Source organism: Aethalodelphis obliquidens, unplaced genomic scaffold (assembly GCF_003676395.1).
Source record: "Aethalodelphis obliquidens isolate GAN/ISIS:26980383/991018 unplaced genomic scaffold, ASM367639v1 scaffold89, whole genome shotgun sequence".
Classification (NCBI taxonomy): Eukaryota; Metazoa; Chordata; class Mammalia; order Artiodactyla; family Delphinidae; genus Aethalodelphis; species Aethalodelphis obliquidens.
This window is the reverse complement of record NW_020838033.1, coordinates 3,880,858-3,899,963: the sequence shown is the minus strand read 5'-3', so window position 1 is coordinate 3,899,963 and position 19,106 is coordinate 3,880,858. Positions and strand designations below refer to the sequence as shown.

The 19,106-nt window shown below is 57.6% G+C and overlaps 1 protein-coding gene across 1 annotated transcript; it reads left to right on the top strand.

Annotated features, from left to right (window-relative positions):
* Window positions 1-7,762: 7,762 nt before the first annotated feature.
* STAC2 (SH3 and cysteine rich domain 2) lies at window positions 7,763-15,592 on the top strand. The gene is made up of 11 exons (XM_027094445.1): window positions 7,763-7,807; window positions 9,335-9,641; window positions 9,980-10,077; window positions 10,260-10,350; window positions 11,763-11,875; window positions 11,971-12,043; window positions 12,136-12,197; window positions 12,665-12,762; window positions 13,152-13,203; window positions 13,550-13,687; window positions 14,391-15,592. The coding sequence occupies exons 1-11, from the start codon at window positions 7,763-7,765 to the stop codon at window positions 14,493-14,495; spliced, it is 1,182 nt and encodes a 393-aa protein (XP_026950246.1). The 3' UTR covers window positions 14,496-15,592.
* The last annotated feature ends 3,514 nt before the right edge of the window (window positions 15,593-19,106 follow it).

Genomic DNA, 19,106 nt, shown 5'->3' with positions numbered 1-19,106 from the left:
CTCAGAAAAAGACCTCGGAAGAGACATCTCCCAGAAGAAAGGAGAGAAAGAAGAAAATGAACTTTCTGTGCCTGTCTTCTCTGGGCTAAGTGGTGTACTACACTGTCTCATTCATTCTCCCGGGAGTGAGGTAGGCACAACCTCCATTCTGCTGATGAAGAAATCAAGGCTTTAAAAGTTACCTACCCAGGGCTTCCCTGGTGGCGCAGTGGTTGAGAGTCCGCCTGCCAAGGCAGGGGACACGGGTTCGTGCCCCGGTCCGGGAAGATCCCACATGCCGCGGAGCGGCTGGGCCCGTGAGCCATGGCCGCTGAGCCTGTGCATCCGGAGCCTGTGCTCTGCAACGGGAGAGGCCACAACAGTGAGAGGCCCGTGTACCGTAAAAAAAAAAAAAAAAAGTTACCTACCCAGGGTCAAGTGAATTAGTGACTACACAGGTACTGGACTCGAAGGAACCCAGAGCCTCTTCTCTTTGGAGGGAAACAGGGGTACCTCCCCCCAGGAGGCCTCACAAACACAGACGAAGCCCCTGTTTGCTCCAGCCCAGGACAGGTAGAGATAGAGGGCTGATGACCCCATCTCAGGTGCTCCAAGCATTTCTAAGTCTGAGTTGCCTAGGTGGGGGTCGTTGGGCTGACCTGTGCTGGGCAGGAGGGAGGAGGGTGGCCCTCAGAAGGGAGCAGTTGGTAATGAATGGGCCTTTGGGGAAACTGGTCTGAGGGCTGAGGCCAGGTTCTATTCAAACTCCTTTCAGGAAAGCTAGCACTCAGAGAGTCTGCAGTGTGTGGATCTGGAAGGGGAGGGGACTAAGCCCCCACTACCACAAACCCTCCCGTCCACCCTTGTCCTAATTCTGCCAGTGGCAAATAAATCTCTACTCCTGGACGCAGTAACCTGAGCAGTGCTCCACCGGTGAGCTCATCCTCAGGAGGAGATAGATGGCATGAATGGCTAGGTGCATGGGGGGAGGGCGGGCGGAGGACGGAACACTAGGTTCAGCCCCTCCTCCAGGGCTGGCATAAAGGCAGGACCCTCTTGAGTGCCACCCACCCCCTCATCTCATCACCCACAGCAGATGAGGAGGAAGGAGACTCAGACCCAGAAGTCTCTCCACCCACACCCAGGGAAGGATTCTCTCAACCTCCAACCTACCTCCATTTTCTTGGATAGGCCCAGAGATGAAGCTAGACCTTTTGATCAGGACCAGAAGAGGCAGGAGGAGAGGTAGGGGAAGTTCGGGAAATAGCAGGTAGGTGACATGCATTAGCTTCAGGCCAAGTGGACAGAGGACACCTTGGAGGGTAAGAAACCTCTTCCCCCTCACCTCTCCCTACCCCCATCTAACTCCATTTGTGGTAGGATCTTTAGGAGGGGGCATGTCTTGGAGAGGTTTGGGGACCTCAAGTGTGGGGACCGAGGCCTCTTCTCTGCTGAAGTCCAGGCAACAAGACTGGAAAACAATATAGCTGTCCTGCTTTCCAGGACAGGGCTGGCCTTTGACACATGATGTTCATTTGTCCATTCTCTGCTGAGGAAACCCCTACATAGTCCGAGGAGAGACACATTTGGGTAGAGTGTCTCCAGGGCAGAGAGACATCCAGTTAATTGGGCGGAAGTGTCCCCATTCTTCACGTCGCTATCAGGAGGTCCTACCTTTATCTCACTTTCAGCTATCCTTCTGCAGATCCAACCTATTTCTATTCCCCCCCCCAACCCTTCCAGACTCGAATATGATCTCCTGAGGCTTCCTTCAACCTTGTCATGCCCCCAGTTCCGGGTTTTTCAGGTAAAACTGCTCCCTCCACTTCTTTACCCTCCAAGCCCCTCCCCATCTTGTCAAGCCCCCCCCCCCCAGGCTCCGCCCAGCTCGCCCTCCTGGCCACCGCGGCTGCCAATAGCTGAGAACCTTATTTGCATAGAGGCGCTGGGGAGCTGCGGAGGGAAAGGGGAGGGACCAGGCGACCTCCTAAATCAAAGTTGGGAGGCGAGGACTGGGCGGAGGGGGTGCCCGGCTGGGGCCGGCGGGGGGAGGGGAAGGGGAGGGGGTGACGGGGCGGACGTAGAGGACAGCGAAGCCTGCCGGACACTGACAGCTCCATCGCTCCCTCCCTCGGCTCATCCCCGAGTCCCCACTTCCCTCCTCCCCTCGCTCGGAGCAGCATCCTTGGTCCTCACTTCTGGGGTCGTCCTGCTCCCGCGGCTCCGTGTAATTACCTCCTCTCACCCACGAACCCGGGAACTTTCTCCGCCAGCACCCGGGAGTGGGGGGGGGGGTGCTTTGCCTGGGCGGGTTTCTCCTGGGGTTCGTTGGGGGGCAGTCTCTAGAGAAGGGCTTCAGGGTCCCACAGAGACGCCTGCCACCCTCAGCCTGCCTCCAGCCGGGCTGCCGTCGGGTCTCGGCACCCTCTCACCTAACCATGACCGAAATGAGCGAGAAGGAGAACGAACCGGATGACGCGGCCACCCACACCCCCCCCGGGGACCGTCTCTGCCCTCCAGGAAACCAAGGTAACTCGGGAGGCGCGAGGCCTGGACCCCTGCCCAGCGCGCCCCCAGCCCGGGCGCCCTCTTCCCGATGCGGTTGCCACTGTGGCCTCGGGTGCCCTGGGGTCACAGTAGCGGGGCCCGTGTGGTCCCTAACGCTCCGCGCGGCGACCCGGGGGCAGTGGGCTCGTGACGAGGGGCCACAAGGAGCCCCCATCACACAAGCACGACACGCCCTTGAGCGCGTGATGAGCGGACGCTCCACCGCGACCCTCCAGGGAGATTGTATGTAACTCGCGTTTGTTGGAGGGAGTCGGCGCAGCGAAGGCGGAGGCAGTGTGTAGCGGTGTGTAGCGGGTGTGGGCTGGTATACTCGCCCGCGTGTGCGTGCGAGGCGCACCCCTCCCGTGTCCGCCAGGTCTCTGTCTGTCCCTCTCTCTTTGCCTGTGTCTCTCTGAAAATGTCTCTACAACCTGTTTGTCTCTGTCTTGGTATCTCTCTGTGTGCGTCTCGGGTCCTCTCGGCGTCTCTGTGTGTTTATTTCTGAGTCTCTCTAGATGTCTCTCTCTGACCCGCCGCAGTCCTGCATTCGCCCCCCTCCCAACCGGGTTAGGCTCGGGGACGTGAGGCCGCGGCCGGGGGCTGCGCAGCTTCTGAGTTCGCGCTGGGGGCTGCTGCAGGGCGGACCATCACTGGCGGGGACGCGGGGACTGTTGTTGCGGCTCCGGATGAGAAAGACAGGCAGCCCATGCCAGCGGGCCGTGTGCCGGGGAGGGGGGCGGGGAGCTGCTAGAAACAAAAAGGGAAGTCATCATAATTAATGAATGTCATAATTAACCCTAATTATGTATGATTGCTACTCCTGCGGGAGTCACAATGAATAAATTATTCCCCAAGGAAGTCAGGCGGAGCGCAGACTCCTGGCGCTGAAGGCGGTGGGGTGGGGGAGAACACTGCTCACATTCCCCCCCCCCCCGCCACGCCTCTATTCTGCCTGCTCCCTCCCCGAGTTCTAGGTGCTGACCCGCAAGAAGTTCTGCAGGAAGCGACCTGAGCGGGGGACCTGGGGATGGGGAGAGAAGAAGGGGCAGTGCTCTCTCTGCCCACCCCCACCCCCCCAGATTTCAGGCCCAGACTACTCTCTCCCTTTCCACCCTGGTAAATTGTTCCCACCAGGCTTCTGTTACCCAGATGAGGAGGGGGGCAGTCAGGACCAGAAATGGGTGGGGTCTTTGGCTCCCCCTGGTATCACTGGCTCATTTATAGCTCTTTCCAATGCCCGTCTTCCTCCTAATTCTGTCTTGACCGCCCCCAGGATATGAGGTTAATTCAAGGTCAAGGTCTTCAAGGGAGTGACCAAGGGAAGATGAGTAGGACCAGAGTGGCTGGTGTCTGGCTGAGGCACCCCAGGTAGGCTCCCCATGCCTAAATCAAAGCGACCCGGTGGGTCTCCACAGCCAAGTCTTCAGATTCACACTTGACCTTCTCCCGCTCCCTTCTGAGAACTAGACCTTGGGCTCTCAGACCACAGAGGTACCTCCCCCTCAGAGAGCCAAGTCTACTGGGAAAGGAATGAGGTGTTGGGGGGCAGAATATTGCTTGGAATATTTGTGACAGCTTCTTTCAAGCAGAAGATCCCCATCCTGAGGGAACTGAGCCCCATGCTGAGTTCCAGCGCCCCTGAGCTTCACAGCCGCCTTCTAGTCACCCTGGACAGACACACACAAACTTCTTGCTTGCTTCCAGGGGATTGAGGGCCTCCCAGGTCCTGCCCTGATTCCCACACCACGGCCTGGCCACTCAGCCCCCTCCTTAAGAGTTCTCCAGAGCGGGCAGGAGGGCTAGGCAGTGCTGCCTCAGCAGTCAGCAGGCTGCAGGCTCAGCTGTGTGGGGAGGGGTGGTCAGGGCCTGGCAGGTCTGTACCTCCTTCCTCCCAGCCCAAGGACTGTCCCATGCCATCACCTCTGGGTCTGAGCCATGGAGATCTGAGGAGCAGGGAAGGAATGGGAGTGTACACCTGACCTGGTCCCTCTGTGCCAGGCCAGTTGGAGCCCTGCCCCTTTGCCGCCCTCCCCTGTACCTCATTTATGAAGGACTCAGTAATAACAGCACAGGCTGGATTGCAGGTCCGGGGGAAGGTACTCAGGAGGGCAGAGGTGGGCAGAGAGAGGATTCAGAACACTTGCCAGCCTCCTTCCATTCCCCCACCTCAACTTGTCCCAAAGTAGCTTCTGTCTTCAGACTGTAGAGGTGGAGAAGAGGAAGGGAGAGGGTCGGTGCTGCCCACCCAGCTCAGTTTGAGGCAGGTACAACAGAGGTGGCTGGTGTACTTGTCTTCATTAGGCAGTGAAGTCAACATTCCAGACCTATTCATCAGTGTTTGGGGCTCCCTGGGGATTTCTTGCCAGCCCAAGTCCAGCCTCCTGCTCACCCTAAAGTCGGGTTTCACTCCGGCACCCAAGCTACTCAGCCACCCTCCCAGTGTCAGCATCGCCCTCTCTGGGTCCCCATCCCATCCTACTACATAGGTCCTGCCAGCACCCCCTTTGCTGCCATCTTTGGAAAGACCCTGCCATGCCAGCTCTGCCATCTGAGTCAGCTTGTGTCACATCTGCCACCACCCTCTGCCAGCTGCCTAGTGCCATTTCAGGAGCTGGCAGGAGCTGAGGAAGGAAAGGACTGTCCAGGGTGTGGAGAGGTGAGGAGGAGGCAGGCAGGCCAGGTCCTGCCTCCAGGAGGGGATTCAGAATAACAGGTCTGATGGTCCAGGCTCCAAGCCAGACAAGCTCCTGGTGCTTTGGGAGGGAATGGGGTCCAGGTGGGCCAGCTTGCCAGGGTGTATGGTGACTTCTTCTCACACCAGGGAATGGGTCCTGGGACAGTGGGGGCACCAAAAAGATAGAGGGTGGGGAGGTAGAGAAAGGTCTTCTCTGGGAACTAGGAGTCCCAGGAATGGAAATACCTGGCCAGGCTGAGCCCAAATGAGGTTTGGGTGGCCAAGCCAGATGTCTCTGGTGTGGGCGGGCATTAAGCCATTTGGCAGAGATGCCGTCATCTGCCCTCCAGCCACAGCCCTTGACATCTGCCAGCCACCCCAGGTGGCATTCCTTCCCACTTCTCCACCCTCCTGGGATCTGGGGCAGAGTTGGGGCTGCCCTGGTGGCAGGGAACATTCTGTTCCAGAGGCTTTTGGTGCCCTGCAGAGGTGGCTCTTGGCACTGAGGCCAGGCGGGGACCAGGAAAGGGCACAGGCTGGAGAGTAGGGAGGCTTGAAATCTCATCCTGTGAGGATTACTTTGGAAATAATGGCCTCAGGAGGGGGGAACATTATTGATGTCTTCAAATATTTGAAGAACTGATGTGTGTAAGCGGGAGTATCCCTTCCTGGAGCCAAGGGAGGGACAAGGGCCGATAGGCAGGGAGGCAGGTTTCAGCTCTAAATAGCGAAGCACTTTCCAGCGGTTGCAGCTGCCCAAAGATGGAATGACTGTCCCAAGAGAGGATGGGCTTGCCGTCACAAGAGGTGACCAACAGAGTCAGACAATAATTCAGAGGGGACATGGCCAGAGCAGTGCGGGGTGGGGACTGCTCTATGTGCCCAGTCTTTCAAGTCCCTTCTAACCCTACATTTCATGACAAGCCCATGGCACAACTGAGGGCCAGAGCTGAGGGCCAAGGCAGGGTGCTCCTGGTCACTTGGGCTCAATAGCCAAAGCCACTGGTTCAAGTCCCGGCTCTGCTACTTAGCAGCTGCGGACTCATGATGAGTGAGTGATTTAACCCCCTCAGCTCCTCATCTGCAAAGGGGGCCAATAATTGTCACCACCTCAGTGGGTCGTGCCAGGGTTAATGAGATTCTGCATATCAATTCCAGGACTCTGACAACGACAGTCCCTCATTATGTTCATAAGTTTAGGTTTTGCTTTGGGGACTTGAGCCTGTATTGCTTAGAGAGCATCTAACCCTGACTTGGAGGTGGGGAAACTGAAGCTTAGAGAGAGAGGAAGTGAAGTAACTTGCCTTCAGGCAGCAGATTGCGTTCTGCCCCCATCCCCCCAGCACATCCTCCCAGAGACCTCCTGTGCTCTGTGCCCACGGCCCCTGTGCAGAGCAGTGGGTGGTTCACCCGCCCCTCTGGGCCTGTCAGAGCCCCGAGCGCCACATAGAACATATTCGTGTTCTAATTAATTGTCCCTCTGGGCCTTGACCTCTGCCCCGATGCCCAGGCAGCTGGGGCCCGGGGCCCTGCTTCTCAGAGACACACAAAGAAGCCCACAGTGCTGGCCAGGAAGCTGGATTTGGAAGGAGCTGAGCAACTCAGCATGCCAGTCCGCCTAGGGCTCTGGCCTTTCAGCTGGCCTACCGGGGCCCGCCTTTTGCCCAAACATTTCCCCCTCCGCTTTCCCCTCTGTCATGTGGCCTGCTGGCCTCCCCAGGGCTAGAGGGGCCACCACTTCCATTCCCTTGGCACACGGGCTGCCTGGTGTCCCAGCTGGGAACCCTGGCCAAGTCTCCCCGCCTAGAGCCAGGCCTCTGCCCCCCACCTCCACCCGTTTCTTTTTTTAACTGGTAGAAAGGAATGGGAGGGGTAAGGGCTTTCAACAGGAGGGGAGTAGGGCAGGGGTCTGGCTAGAGAGGTCCAGATCTCACTCCGGGTAGAATAAGGGTGTGTTTGGGTGAGCAATGGGAATAACTCTGGCCTCACCGCAGAATCCACCGTGCACTCCAGAACACGTGCTCTGTTTAGGATTCCAGCCACTTGCTCATCATTTATTCCACAAACATTGACTGAGCACCCACTATGTGCTGAGGCCCGTTATGGGGATTTGAAGCAACTTTCCCCGCCCTCCAGGGGCTCACAGCCTCCCAGAGGAGTGAGAAGTAAAGGACAACATAAACCTGATCGGAGCTATCACGGAAGCCCGTCCAGATGCAGCCAGCCAGAGGAGGGAGTGGTCCCACCGAAGGGAATTCCTGCAGAAGAAGAGACAGCTTCCCAGAGAAGGAAGCATCACAGGAAACCCTGAAGAAGAAAGCGGGGAATAACTGGATAAGGCAAAGAGGACAAACATGTAAAAAGCTCAGAGGCATGAAACACGGATGAGTTCAAGTCCTCACATGTGGGCTCAGGTGGAGGGCCTGGGCTGGAAGGGCAGGTTTGGCCAAGTTGCAGTTTCATGGCTGGGACAGGGCCTTGGCTGGGTCCTGAGGAGCCATGAAAGGTTTTTTGCGGGGTCAGGGATCACCTCCCTGGCAGGTGCATGGAGAACAGGTGGGGATGGGCAAGGTGGAGGCAAAGAGCTATGGCCCTGAACCCGACAGGGTGCTGGAACCTGAACCAGGGCAGGGCTCTGGGGTGCTGAGGTGTTACAGGGGATGAACTGGAGAGGTGTTTTGGAGGGAGAATCAGCCCTGAGGATGAGGGTCCAGGGTGACCACTCCCCTACTCCCCGTTCAAGGACCGAGGACCTGGTGTGTTTTGGCCCCCAAAGTATTATTTTGTTAAGTCGAGTAAATGGTACCTCCATTCCGTGAAATTCCTGTGCAGCCGTACAAAAAGAATGGTGAAACCCTTTGTGTATTTGTATGGAAGGATTTCCAAGAAAAACGCAAGGCACGGGAGAAATAGTATACTACCATTTCTGCAGATTAAAAAGGAAATAAAGCCTCTTGAATTTGTTTCTAACCAATGTCACATAAAGTTCTCGGTTTCTTAACTGACTTTTTTTTTTTTTGGCTGCACGCAGCGTGCGGATCTTCCTGTGCCCCCTGCAATGGAAGCAGAGTCTTAACCACTGAACCACCAGGAAGTCCCTCTTAACTGACTTGAAATTTCATAAGTTCATGAAATGGATGAATATTTTTTATTAAAAAATTACTTTTATAAACAAAAAGTCTAGGGGTGGGGTAGGGAGGGTGGGAGGGAGATGCAAGAGGGAGGAGATATGGGGATATATGTATATGTATAGCTGATTCACTTTGTTATACAGCAGAAACTAACACACCATTGTAAAGCAATTATACTCCAATAAAGAGGTTAAAAAAAAAAAAAAAAAAAAGCCTAGGGACTTCCCACGTGGCTCAGTGGTTGAGATTCCGCACTCCCAATGCAGGGGGCCCGGGTTCAATCCCTGGTCAGGGAACTAGATCCCACATGCATGCTGCAACTAAGAGTTCACATGCTGCAACTAAGGAGCCCATGTGCCGCAACTAAGGAGCTGGTGAGCTGCAACTAAGGAAACTGCCTGCCACAACTAAGACCCAATGCAACCAAATAAATAAATTTTTTTTTTTTTTTGCGGTACGCGGGCCTCTCACTGTTGTGGCCTCTCCCGTTGTGGAGCACAGGCTCCGGATGTGCAGGCTCAGCGGCCATGGCTCACGGGCCCAGCTGCTCCACGGCATGTGGGATCTTCCCGGACTGGGGCACGAACCCGTGTCCCCTGCATCGGCAGGCGGACTCTCAACCACTGTGCCACCAGGGAAGCCCCATAAATATTTTTAAAAAACAAAGTCTAGATTTCTTTTTGAAAATTGAGAAACCTGGCAACGCTGGGCTGCCCTACAGACTAGCTCAGCTGGCTGAAGGAGACCAGCAGCTACTCGCTGACTGTCCAGTCCCCACCACTCCTAATTAGGTGCCTGTCCAGCCAGAGCTCCTTTGCTCGAGGAGGTTCCCTGCCTGGCTCTTGTAGGCACCTGGGATGGTGACCTGCCTTCTGGGACTTGGCAGCCTCTTTCTCAGTACTTCATCTCACCTCTAGCTCTCAGCCTTCAGGCTGCCGCTGGCCAAGGAGAGATCCCGGGGAGCCAGTCCCCTCCAGGCTCACAGCCCCTTTTCCTCTCTCAGCTCCAGAGGTTCAAGCGCTCACTTTCCCTCAAGAACATCCTCCGAAGTAAGAGCATGGAGAACTTCTTCTTTCGCTCGGGGTCTGAGCCCAAATGCCCCACCGAGGTGCTGCTGACGCCCCCGACCCCGCTGCCACCTCCCTCCCCACCACCAGCGTCTGCAGACTGGGGCCTACACACCCCAGCCCTGTCCCCCTGCCCGATCTCACGCCTCCTGGCACCACTCAAACCAGTGAGGCTGCACAGCTTCCAGGAACACGTCTTCAAGCGAGCCAGCCCCTGTGAGCTGTGCCAACAGTTCATTGTGGGTAGGTGCCTGGGTGGCAACAGAAGGGGTCGGGGTGAGCGTGGGTGTGGGCCCATGGACCTGACTGCCTGATGTTGGGCTGCTGCTAAACCTAACTGTGCCCCTCCCTCTGGGAGGACACATGAGCACCCTTGGGGGTGGGTGGGGACCCAGTGTTGCTGTGTTTACTAACAGCTCAGGTTCCACCCTGACTGTGTGGAGGTCGGAGCTAGGCCCCAGGCTGGCATGAGGATGCCCAGTCCCTTGCTCCCTCATGCCCTAACCTGCCTCCTTTGCTCCTTGCCCTTGGATGTAACCTCTCTTGACCACCCCCTCTTGCCAAACCCACATTCTTCCCAGGAAACTCCAAGCAGGGTTTGCGGTGTAAGACATGCAAAGTCAGCGTCCACCTCTGGTGCTCCGAGGAGATCTCCCACCAGCAATGCCCAGGCAAGACGGTGAGTGGGGACCACACAGAGATGGCTGGCTGATGCTCCCAGGCCTGGCATGTGGGGGAATGAGTGCCCTGCAGGGCTGGTTCCTCATGTGGGGTGGTGCTTGGGCTTGGGGAAGGCCAAACTCTCAAGGGGCTGTGACCTCCCTGTGCCCTCTCTCTGCCCCACCCCACCCCCTGCCACAGTCCTCCTCCTTCCGCCGCAACTTCAGCTCCCCGCTCCTGGTGCATGAGCCGCCACCAGCCTGTGCCATGAGCAAGGAGTCCCCACCCACTGGTGAGTGTCCACTGTTGCCCCTGATCCCACTGTGGTGGGATGAGAGATCCATGCACTCCTCAGAGGAGCACCTGAGTCACACTGGCACTGCCCGTTCTTGGCACGACTACCACTCCCTTCTTTTTTTTTTAGACTTCTTCTTCTTCTTTTTGTTTGTTTGTTTTGGTTTTCTTCCCCAATTCCCTTCTTTGAATGCTGCTGTCCTGAATGTAGAGTTCATTCATTCATTCATCCATCCTTCAACAAACACTTTATTGAACACCTACTAAGTGCCAGGCACTGTGCTAGACATGGGAACACAGCCCTGAAGAAGGTGGAGCTCATGGTCTAGTAAGGGAGGTAGACATGAAATAAATAATCACATAAATCATCAATTAACCATCATTTGGTGAATGCCTGAAACGGAAGGATAGGGAATAAAGAGAGGATAAAGTCGGCACCGACCTCATCCACAGAGGCAAAGAAGGCATCCGGGAGACTTGACAGATAGGGAATTAGTCTGAGGATCTGGGGAAGACCAGTGTGGACAGGAGGCAGGCCAGAGGTAGGGAGAGGCAGAGAGTTAAAGAAAGGATAATGAGGATGGGACTGAGGGAGTCAGAGTAAAAGGGTGAGATGGGACCCTGGGTGCAGGGCCTCGGGGTCCATTTTAAGAGTGTTCTTTGGACTTTATTCTTTTTTTTTTTTAATTGAAGTATAGTTGATTTACAATGTTGTGTTAATTTCTGCTGTACAGCAAAGTGATTCAGTTATACATATATATATATATTATTTTTCATATTCTTTTCCATTATGGTTTATCACAGGATATTGAATATAGTTCCCTGTGCTCTACAGTAGGACCTTGGTGTTTATCCATTCTGCGTATAAACAGTTTGCATCTGCTAATCCCAAACTCCCAATCCATCCCTCCCCCACCCCGCCTCCCCCTTGGTAACCACAGGTCTTTGGACTTTATTATAAGGTCAATTTTTGTGTTTTTACAAGAGCATTCTGGCTACTGTGTGGGTTGGAGAGGCTGGACTGGAAGCAGGGAGACCAGTTGGGAGGCCATGATGGTTGCCAGGAAAGAGTTTGGTAGCTTGGACCAGGCTGGTAGCAGTGGAGATGGAGAGAAGTGAGCAGATTCTAGAAGTGTTTGGGAGGTAGGATGAGGTGATGGAGTGAACACAGGCAGTGAGGCGGGCAAGGGGTCCAGGATGCTCCAGGTTTGTGCCTGGGCACCGTGGGAGGACACGGAGCTCTCATACCGTGAGGGAGACCTGGGAGGGGCAGGTGAGAGGAGTGCAGATTTCAGTTTAGGGCTGGCTGAGCGGGACAGCCCGCAGGGCAGCCAGGGCTGAGATGCAGGACTTCAGGGCAGAGCGAGGCTGGCAGCAGGGTGCCCGGCCCTGATGGTGACTCCTCAGTAGGGGCCAGCGGGAAGGTGGACCCCGTCTATGAGACCCTGCGCTACGGAACCTCCTTGGCCCTGATGAACCGCTCCAGCTTCAGCAGCACCTCTGAGTCCCCCACGCGGAGCTTGGTAGGTATGGGGAGCACCAAAGGGGAGCCTCGGGGGCAGAGGTCTCAGAGGGTGGGGCGTCCAGGGGTTGAGCCCTCCCCTCGCTGTGTCCCTAGAGCGAGCGGGATGAGCTGATTGAGGACGGGGAAGGCAGCATCCGCAGCTCAGAGGAGGGCCCTGGCGACAGCGGTGAGTGGGACTGGGGACCAGGGGCAGGAATGGAGCACAGTACGGGCCGCTGCCTGCTGCCTCACACCCTCGCCCCACCCTGGCATCTCCAGTATTCACAGCCCCGGCCGAGAGCGAAGGGTCAGGACCAGAGGAGAAGAGCCCTGGACAGCAGGTGAGGCTGGGCTGGCAGTGAGCCCCCGGCAGGCCAGGTGGGAAGGGGCTGTTCTTCTCCTTGTCACTGATCCCTAGGTGGGTGACAGCGTGCTGAGTGGGAGTATCCCTGTTCCATCATTTATCCTCAGTCTACAGGGATGGGCAATGCCGGGGTGAGTAGGCCCGGGAGGCAGGGGTGTTACCACTCCACTGACCCAGTGCCTACTGTGCCCACTCCTACTGCCCCAAGGGTAGGCAGTTCTAGGGTGCAGCAGGCAGAGGAGGATCCCTCTTCTCCATCCCTGGCCCAGTCCCTTCAGGGGTGTGTAAGCACGGCAGATAGGACAGTCTTCACCTCCCCTGTCATTGACCCAGGAGCACTGTGCCCCATCTCCTAGCCCCCAGGGTAGGCAAGGTCAGGGCAAGGGGAGTGTAGGTGGAATAAGAAAGGTGTCCCCCCCACAATGACCCAGAGCTCTTCCACAGGCCCCCAGGCCCCTTCTACGGAAGGATGTGGGGCCCATGTACTCCTACGTCGCGCTCTACAAGTTTCTGCCCCAGGAAAACAACGACCTGGCTTTGCAGTAAGTCCTCCAGCGGCCCAGTCCCCGCCCCGGGCAGCTGCCTGGCTCCAACCTCAGGGCTCTGTGCTCCCAGACCTTGGAACACGAGTGTGAGGGAGACCTTCAGGAACCTCCTCCTGGCACACTTGAGGCTACTGAGCCCAAAGAGGAGACAGAGGTGCCAGAGCCCAAGAGGGATTGGTGCTAATGTCATGTTTCCTGCCCCCTGCCCGGCCTCTGTCCTGGAGAGCGTCCGCCATACCTGTGGTCACTCAGGGTCCTCCAAGGGCATCGAGAACTCTCTCCCAGCTGAGGGGGGCATGCAGGGGATCTGGGGGCCTAGGACTGTTGGGATGCAGAGTGGGAGGGTCCCTCCTGCCCCACGTGCTACCTCCGCTCTCTCATCCCAGGCCTGGAGACCGGATCATGCTGGTGGATGACTCTAACGAGGACTGGTGGAAGGTGACTTGGCAGGGTGGGGAGCGGAGGGTGGGGGGTGGTAGGTACATCACTAGCCCGCACCCTCAGAGAACACAGCCCCAAAGACCTCCTCTCCTTCCTCCACCGGCCCTAGCCAGGCCTAGGCCCACCCTCAGGTCTTACTCTCACTGTGCCCCTCCCCGCCCCAGCCTTGTTCCTCCATCCACCTTGTGCCCTTTCCAGCCCAGAAGCCACCCGACTAGGGGCTCAAATACAGAGAAGCCAAATCTGGAGGATGACAGCATTGGCTCTGAGTGGGCATTAGGTCTAGAGAAAGCAGTGGGGGTCAGGGGGTGGCACGAGTGTTCATTGCCAGCCTCATCCCCAGGGCAAGATCGGCGACCGGGTTGGCTTCTTCCCAGCCAATTTTGTGCAGCGGGTGAGGCCAGGGGAGAACGTTTGGCGCTGCTGCCAACCCTTCTCCGGGAACAAGGAACAGGGCTACATGAGCCTCAAGGAGAGCCAGGTGAGGGCCTGGGCCCTGCATGGCTGGAGAGGTCGGCGTGGGAGAGAGGCGGCAAGGGTGTGGGCGAGGGCCCTGGAGGAGGATGCTTGCAGCCTGGCAGCAGGAGGGAAGGCAGGCTAGAAGCAGTGGGACTGGGAAGTTCCCTGGTGGCCTAGTGGTTAGGAGTCTGGGCTTTCACTACCGTGGCCGGGTTCAATGCCTAGTCCGGGAACTGAAATTCCCGTTAAAAAAAAAAAAAAAAAAAAGCAGCAGTGGGACTGCAGGGCTCTCCTGTCCTCCCCTCTGGGAACTGGGGTTGGCAGCTAACACAGGCAGAGGGCTGAGTTATGTTAGAGAGTCGGGGCAGGAACACTGGATTAGGAGTCTAGAGGCTCGGGTTTGAATGCTGGCTCTGCCTTTGGGTTCTTGTTAACCATGGGCAAGTCCTTTTCCCCCTGTTACCTCCTCTGTGAAATGGTAGTTTGTCAGGGGCATTAGACCAGCTGATCTCAAAGGTCAGACCCGAAGTGATGCTCTGTGTCTGCTGACTGCCTGGTCTTGCACCCTGTACTCTCCTGGGATCTGCTCCCATCACCCGGGCTCCAACCACATCTGACGCTGGTCCCTTCATCCCCTGGGATGGACCGCCTGGGAGCCACCAGCAGGACTTGGGGCCAGGGACGCAGGCAGTGCCAAGCCTCAGCTTCATGTCTCTTCCGCTCAGATCTGTGTGGGCGTGGGCAGGAGCAAGGATGCTGATGGCTTCATCCGCGTCAGCAGCGGCAAGAAGCGGGGTCTGGTGCCAGCCAACGTCCTGACCGAGATCTGAGAAGAGCCAAGAGAACCCGGAAGCCACCCCTGCCTGTGCCCGGCCCTTGCTTCTGGCCCCAGGAGGGGAGCAGGCCTCTGCCCACACTCTCTCTCCCTCTGCCCTTCTCCTTGGGGCCAGTCACCATGGCTTGGGAGGCTTCTGCACTGAGGAGGGTTTTATTTCATGGGTCCTGGGGTGCCCTGAGGAGGCTGCTGCTCTGAGACTTGGAGGTGGGGAGGAGGAGAGAGTGGGAGGGGATGGGAAAGCTCCAGGTGGGACCCCCTGGTGCCCATGCACTCCCAAAGCCCGTTGCCATGCTGAGTCCAGCCCTGAGAGGAAGTTCCTGGGGAACTTCCCTGCTGCCTCTTCCAGAGACCTTCCCCTGCCCACAGCATCTTTGCCTGCCTGACAGCTCCCCTCTCCTCACAGAGCCTCTGCTTGGGTCTTCGTGTGTGTGACCCTGCAGCTGCCCCTTTGGAAGTGGGGCCTTGGGAAGGTGCCTTCCCGGTCCCTTAGCCCCAGCTCTGGGTAGGGAGGGAATTCAGGGCTGCAGGAGGATCCTGGTCTCACCACCTCTGTCACTCCATCAATTCTCAGGAAAGTTCTGCGGTTCTCTCTCCCATTACTTGAAACCTGGGTGGACAGAGGAGGGGAGGGCTGAGGTCTGGGGAAGCTGTGGTAAATCAGAGACTGTCCCTCAAGTAGCACAGTCACCACAGAGCAGCCTCATCTTACCCTTGTGCACTGGGAAAGGACACCCAAGAGCGGCCTGAACACAGAAACCCGATTAAGAACAAAAGACTGGCCCACGCCTGCTCAAAATAACCCCCAGTTCACTGTCAGGACTCTAAAAGCTCAGTTCCTGTCCCAGTCCTCTCCAGGCCCACCCCAGGAACCCAACCTTCAGGGCTGACCCCGCAGTGACCCTCCCTCACCCCCTCTCTCCAGGCTCTGCAGGGGACAGGGCTGCCTTTGCAGGGGTTCCTTTTCTGGTTGCATCTGCTCCCTTGTCCAGGACACAGAGCCCTGGGAGGAAGAGGGAGTGGGAGACAGACAAAGAATTCTGTTGGAGCACCAGGAGGGGAAGGGGGTAGGCATCCTGGGGGGGGGGGGAACACGCAAAGAGGACCCCTCCCTTGCAGGTTGCTTCTCTATGGTACCAACTTCCCTCTCCCCCCAAGCTCAGAGCCTCCTCTTGTGCCCTTGATCGTGCCAGCCAATGCCACCCCCCATCCTAGGCACAGTCACACATCCTCCTACCCACTGGCCCCTGCCCCACCTCTCCCTCGCAGAGAGGGGTACTCAAGCCACACTGCCCTGTTTGCTGCCATGAGGGCCCCCCCCCACCTCCAGCAATGTCCCAGGGGCGGGCCCAATGCCCACTGTACATGAGGCTGCATGAGGCGTCTGCTGGGGCATTGCTGAGCCCCCAGACTCCTAATTAAATGTTTCTTGTCCCAACCTGTCTGCTCTATCTGCTTGGGCTAGAGAAAGGGAAGGGGGAAGGGGTCGGGGGGTGGTGGAGGTACGGAAAGGGGACAGCCTGAAGATCGGAGAATGCGCTCATCTCCGAGAGGAGGGGTATGGGGACAGCTGGCCCTGACAGTGAGGGTCCCCAAGCCTTCTCATTCCCTTCCACCCAAGCAGCCTGAGCCAGGCGGGATCTGAGGAAGTGGGGCAGGAGGTTTGGGGGACGCCGGAAAGAGAGAGGGTGGGGCTGCGGCCACTTTCGGGTTCGAGGCGCTCCTGCCTCGCGCAGGGGGCGGGCACACACCTCTGCGTCTGGACCGTTCCTGCCCAGGCAGAGATGCCCTCGGAGACCAGCAGTCTCCGTACCCAGGGTCGGGGGCGGGGGGGGCTCAATACCCACCCGAGATCAGCCTTGCCCCCGCAGCCCCCTAAACCCGAGGCAGATACGTTGGCGGCGAGGACAGCCGCGGACGGTGGGGCCCTGAGATGACTCATCGGGAGCCTGGCGCCAGGGGGCCGCGGTGGCGCCCCGCCCCCAGCGGTGCCCGCCGCCCACCTGCTCCGGCTGAGCCGCTTCTTTCCCGTCCGCACGGCCGGCCGCGTCATCGCCCAGGCGAGCACGTCCTGTGCTATTTATGGGGAGCGCCGAGAGGAGAGAGGGAGAGAGAGAGAGAGAAAGAGAGAGGGAGAGAGAGAGAGAGAGAGAGAGAGAGAGAGAGAGAGAGAGAGAGAGAGGGAGGGAGGGAGGGAGGGAGAGGGAGAGGGAGAGAGAGAGAGGGAGAGAGAGAGAGAGGCTGTGGCGGTGCCAGGGTAACGCCGTGCTGCCAGAATGCATCCGGCTCTGCCTTCCAGCCCCCCGAAATCAAGGTAGGCCCCGTGGGGCCAGACCCTGGGTCCCCAACCGCTTTCCTTGGGCTGCTTCAGGGATGACTCTAGAGCTTGGAGGTGGTAGGGGGAGCAGAAGGAGGGTGACCCCCTTCCTAGGACCCCTGATGATGGGACTGGATAAAGGGGTCACAAACCCAGTCCAGAGTCTTAAAAAGAGGGGAACTCACACAAACAGGCACCTACTGTGCCGGGGAAACTATGCCAGGAACTTAATTTTATTTTATCCTCTGAGGACCCAGTGAGGAAAGTGGTGGTGTCCCCTTTTCACAGATGATGAAACTGAGACCCAGAGATATTAGGTGGCTTGTCCACGGTCATACAAATTAGCCAGCCCAAGCTTTCCCCTTTTATACTTGGAGCAACTGAGGCCCAGAGCAGACTAGAAACTTGCCCAAGGTCACCGAGCAAATTAACAGTCAAACTGGTCTCAGAAATTCTATCTCTTGCCTCTCAGTTCAGCTCTTCCCCCACCTGACCCTGGGTTCCTCAGTGGCTTAAACCAGCACGATGGAAACAGAGACACCTTGAAATGCTGGGCCGGGGGCTCCAGGGATCAAGACCCTACTCCACTGGAGAGGGTCAGAGCCTTTCAGCCAAACCTTCTGCACACCAACTTGTGTCTGCACCGGCCAGCAGCTGGCCTGGACCCCTGCCTCCTCCCCAGCTCATCTGACGCACTGCTGAGCATAGCAGCTTCTTCCGGTGGTGGCTGGACCACTAACAGCACGCTCACAGCCTGGGGCTGGGAACAGCTGGTGCCCCCACTGTAGCCTCTGCCCTCCTCCGTGCCCACTCTGGGGGTGGCAGGACCAGCAACACCACTGGCCTGGGGCAGAGGATGTCAAGCAAACTGTGGTGGTGCCAACCCACCGTTTGGCTCTATTGTCTGACCCACACGTGCCCTCCATCCCCCCACCTCAGCCTGAGCTTAAGCTGGCATGTATCCTGTGGGGATTAAGGTTTAGGGGAGACACAAAAAGAGGGGGAGTCTGGGGGCAAGAGACAAGAGGCCTCAAAGGGCAGAGAGATGGATACGAGGCAGTGGGTGGGGACACAGGTCCCCTCTGTGCAACCCCACCCATTTTGCTAGCACCACTCTCTTTGGCCCCTTCAGCCTTTTTTTTACCCCCCCATTCTTAACACCCCCGCCCCAGTGCTTAGGACACTGGAGGCATCTGCTGGAGAGTGCGACCAGCCAGTGTACCTCCGGCCTCGGCCCTCCCTGTGCTTTGGGGAGCCAGCCTAGGTGGTCCGTCTCAGCCTCAGAGAGAGCACCCACTGTACCCTGTACCCCTCCTCCAGCTCGTGGCCCTGCAGCAGCAGCTGTGCTCCGTACCTCTCGGCTGCAGCCCCCTCTGAGTCACCCCCTCCCACGTCTGGTCTGGAGGACTCAAAGGTGGGTGCTAGTGTTCAAGCCACACTGGTATTCTGGGGCGTCATTGGCCCCTCCAGGACTCAGTTTCCTCCTCCAGAAATGGAGTTGGACTTGCTCATGGAGTCTTTACCTCAGGGCCATGAGCCCCTTTAAAGGGTAAAATTATATGATGGGACCAGTTGCAAACTCTTGAGAGAATGGACATGTCTTTTCATCAGAATTCCACAGGGCTCCAGGACCTGGAAGAGACCCAGCGGTTACTTTAAGAGGTCTGCCTGCTAAGGGGGCCCTCCTAGGCCCTGCCCCAGGAAGGGCTTAGAGGCCTGTGGTGGAAAGAGGTAAGCTTAGGCCTGGGGTGAGCTTCAGAAAGAAGTGTCTTCTACATGCAAGGCTTCCCAAGAGATAGGCTCCTACAACCTGATTCTTCCTCCCCCCCCCACCACTCCGCCAAAAGTGAGGCAGTTTCCTACACCTTCAGTGACCTGTGAGAGAACAGCACCATCTCCTGGTCCATGGTGGAAACCTTTTCTGTGCTGCAGGCTCACGAGCCTCAGTAAAGGTCCTTATCTCCTTCCTGTCATCCCTCTACTGCCTGGAGGAAGTGGAGGTGGGCGGCCTTCAATGCCCTTCCTCTTCTGAGAAGAAGGCATCTCACGCTCCAGCTCCAAGTAGCTTAGCCGAGGCCCTTCTTCCAGGCCACAGCTTCCCCATGTGGAATAACAGGCTTAGAGCACGCCTAAGGATACATTAAGCACAGGCTGCTATGGCGGCAACAGGGAAACCAAAAAGCAGTGTCCTCTCAGCTGGGGCTCTGATGCACGTGGGTGGTGATGGAGGTTGTCTGGACTATTCCGTCCGGGCCTCCCTGGCTTGGGCTACCCACATCCCTACCTGTC

Excerpts from the sequence above, each read along its gene's own strand:
- STAC2 (XM_027094445.1), top strand. The coding sequence starts at position 7,763 with ATGGGCAAGGTGGAGGCAAAGAGCTATGGCCCTGAACCCGACAGG. Across the intron at positions 9,642-9,979 it reads GTGCCAACAGTTCATTGTGG|GAAACTCCAAGCAGGGTTTG; the intron begins GTAGGTGCCTGG and ends CATTCTTCCCAG. Across the intron at positions 13,204-13,549 it reads CTAACGAGGACTGGTGGAAG|GGCAAGATCGGCGACCGGGT; the intron begins GTGACTTGGCAG and ends CCTCATCCCCAG.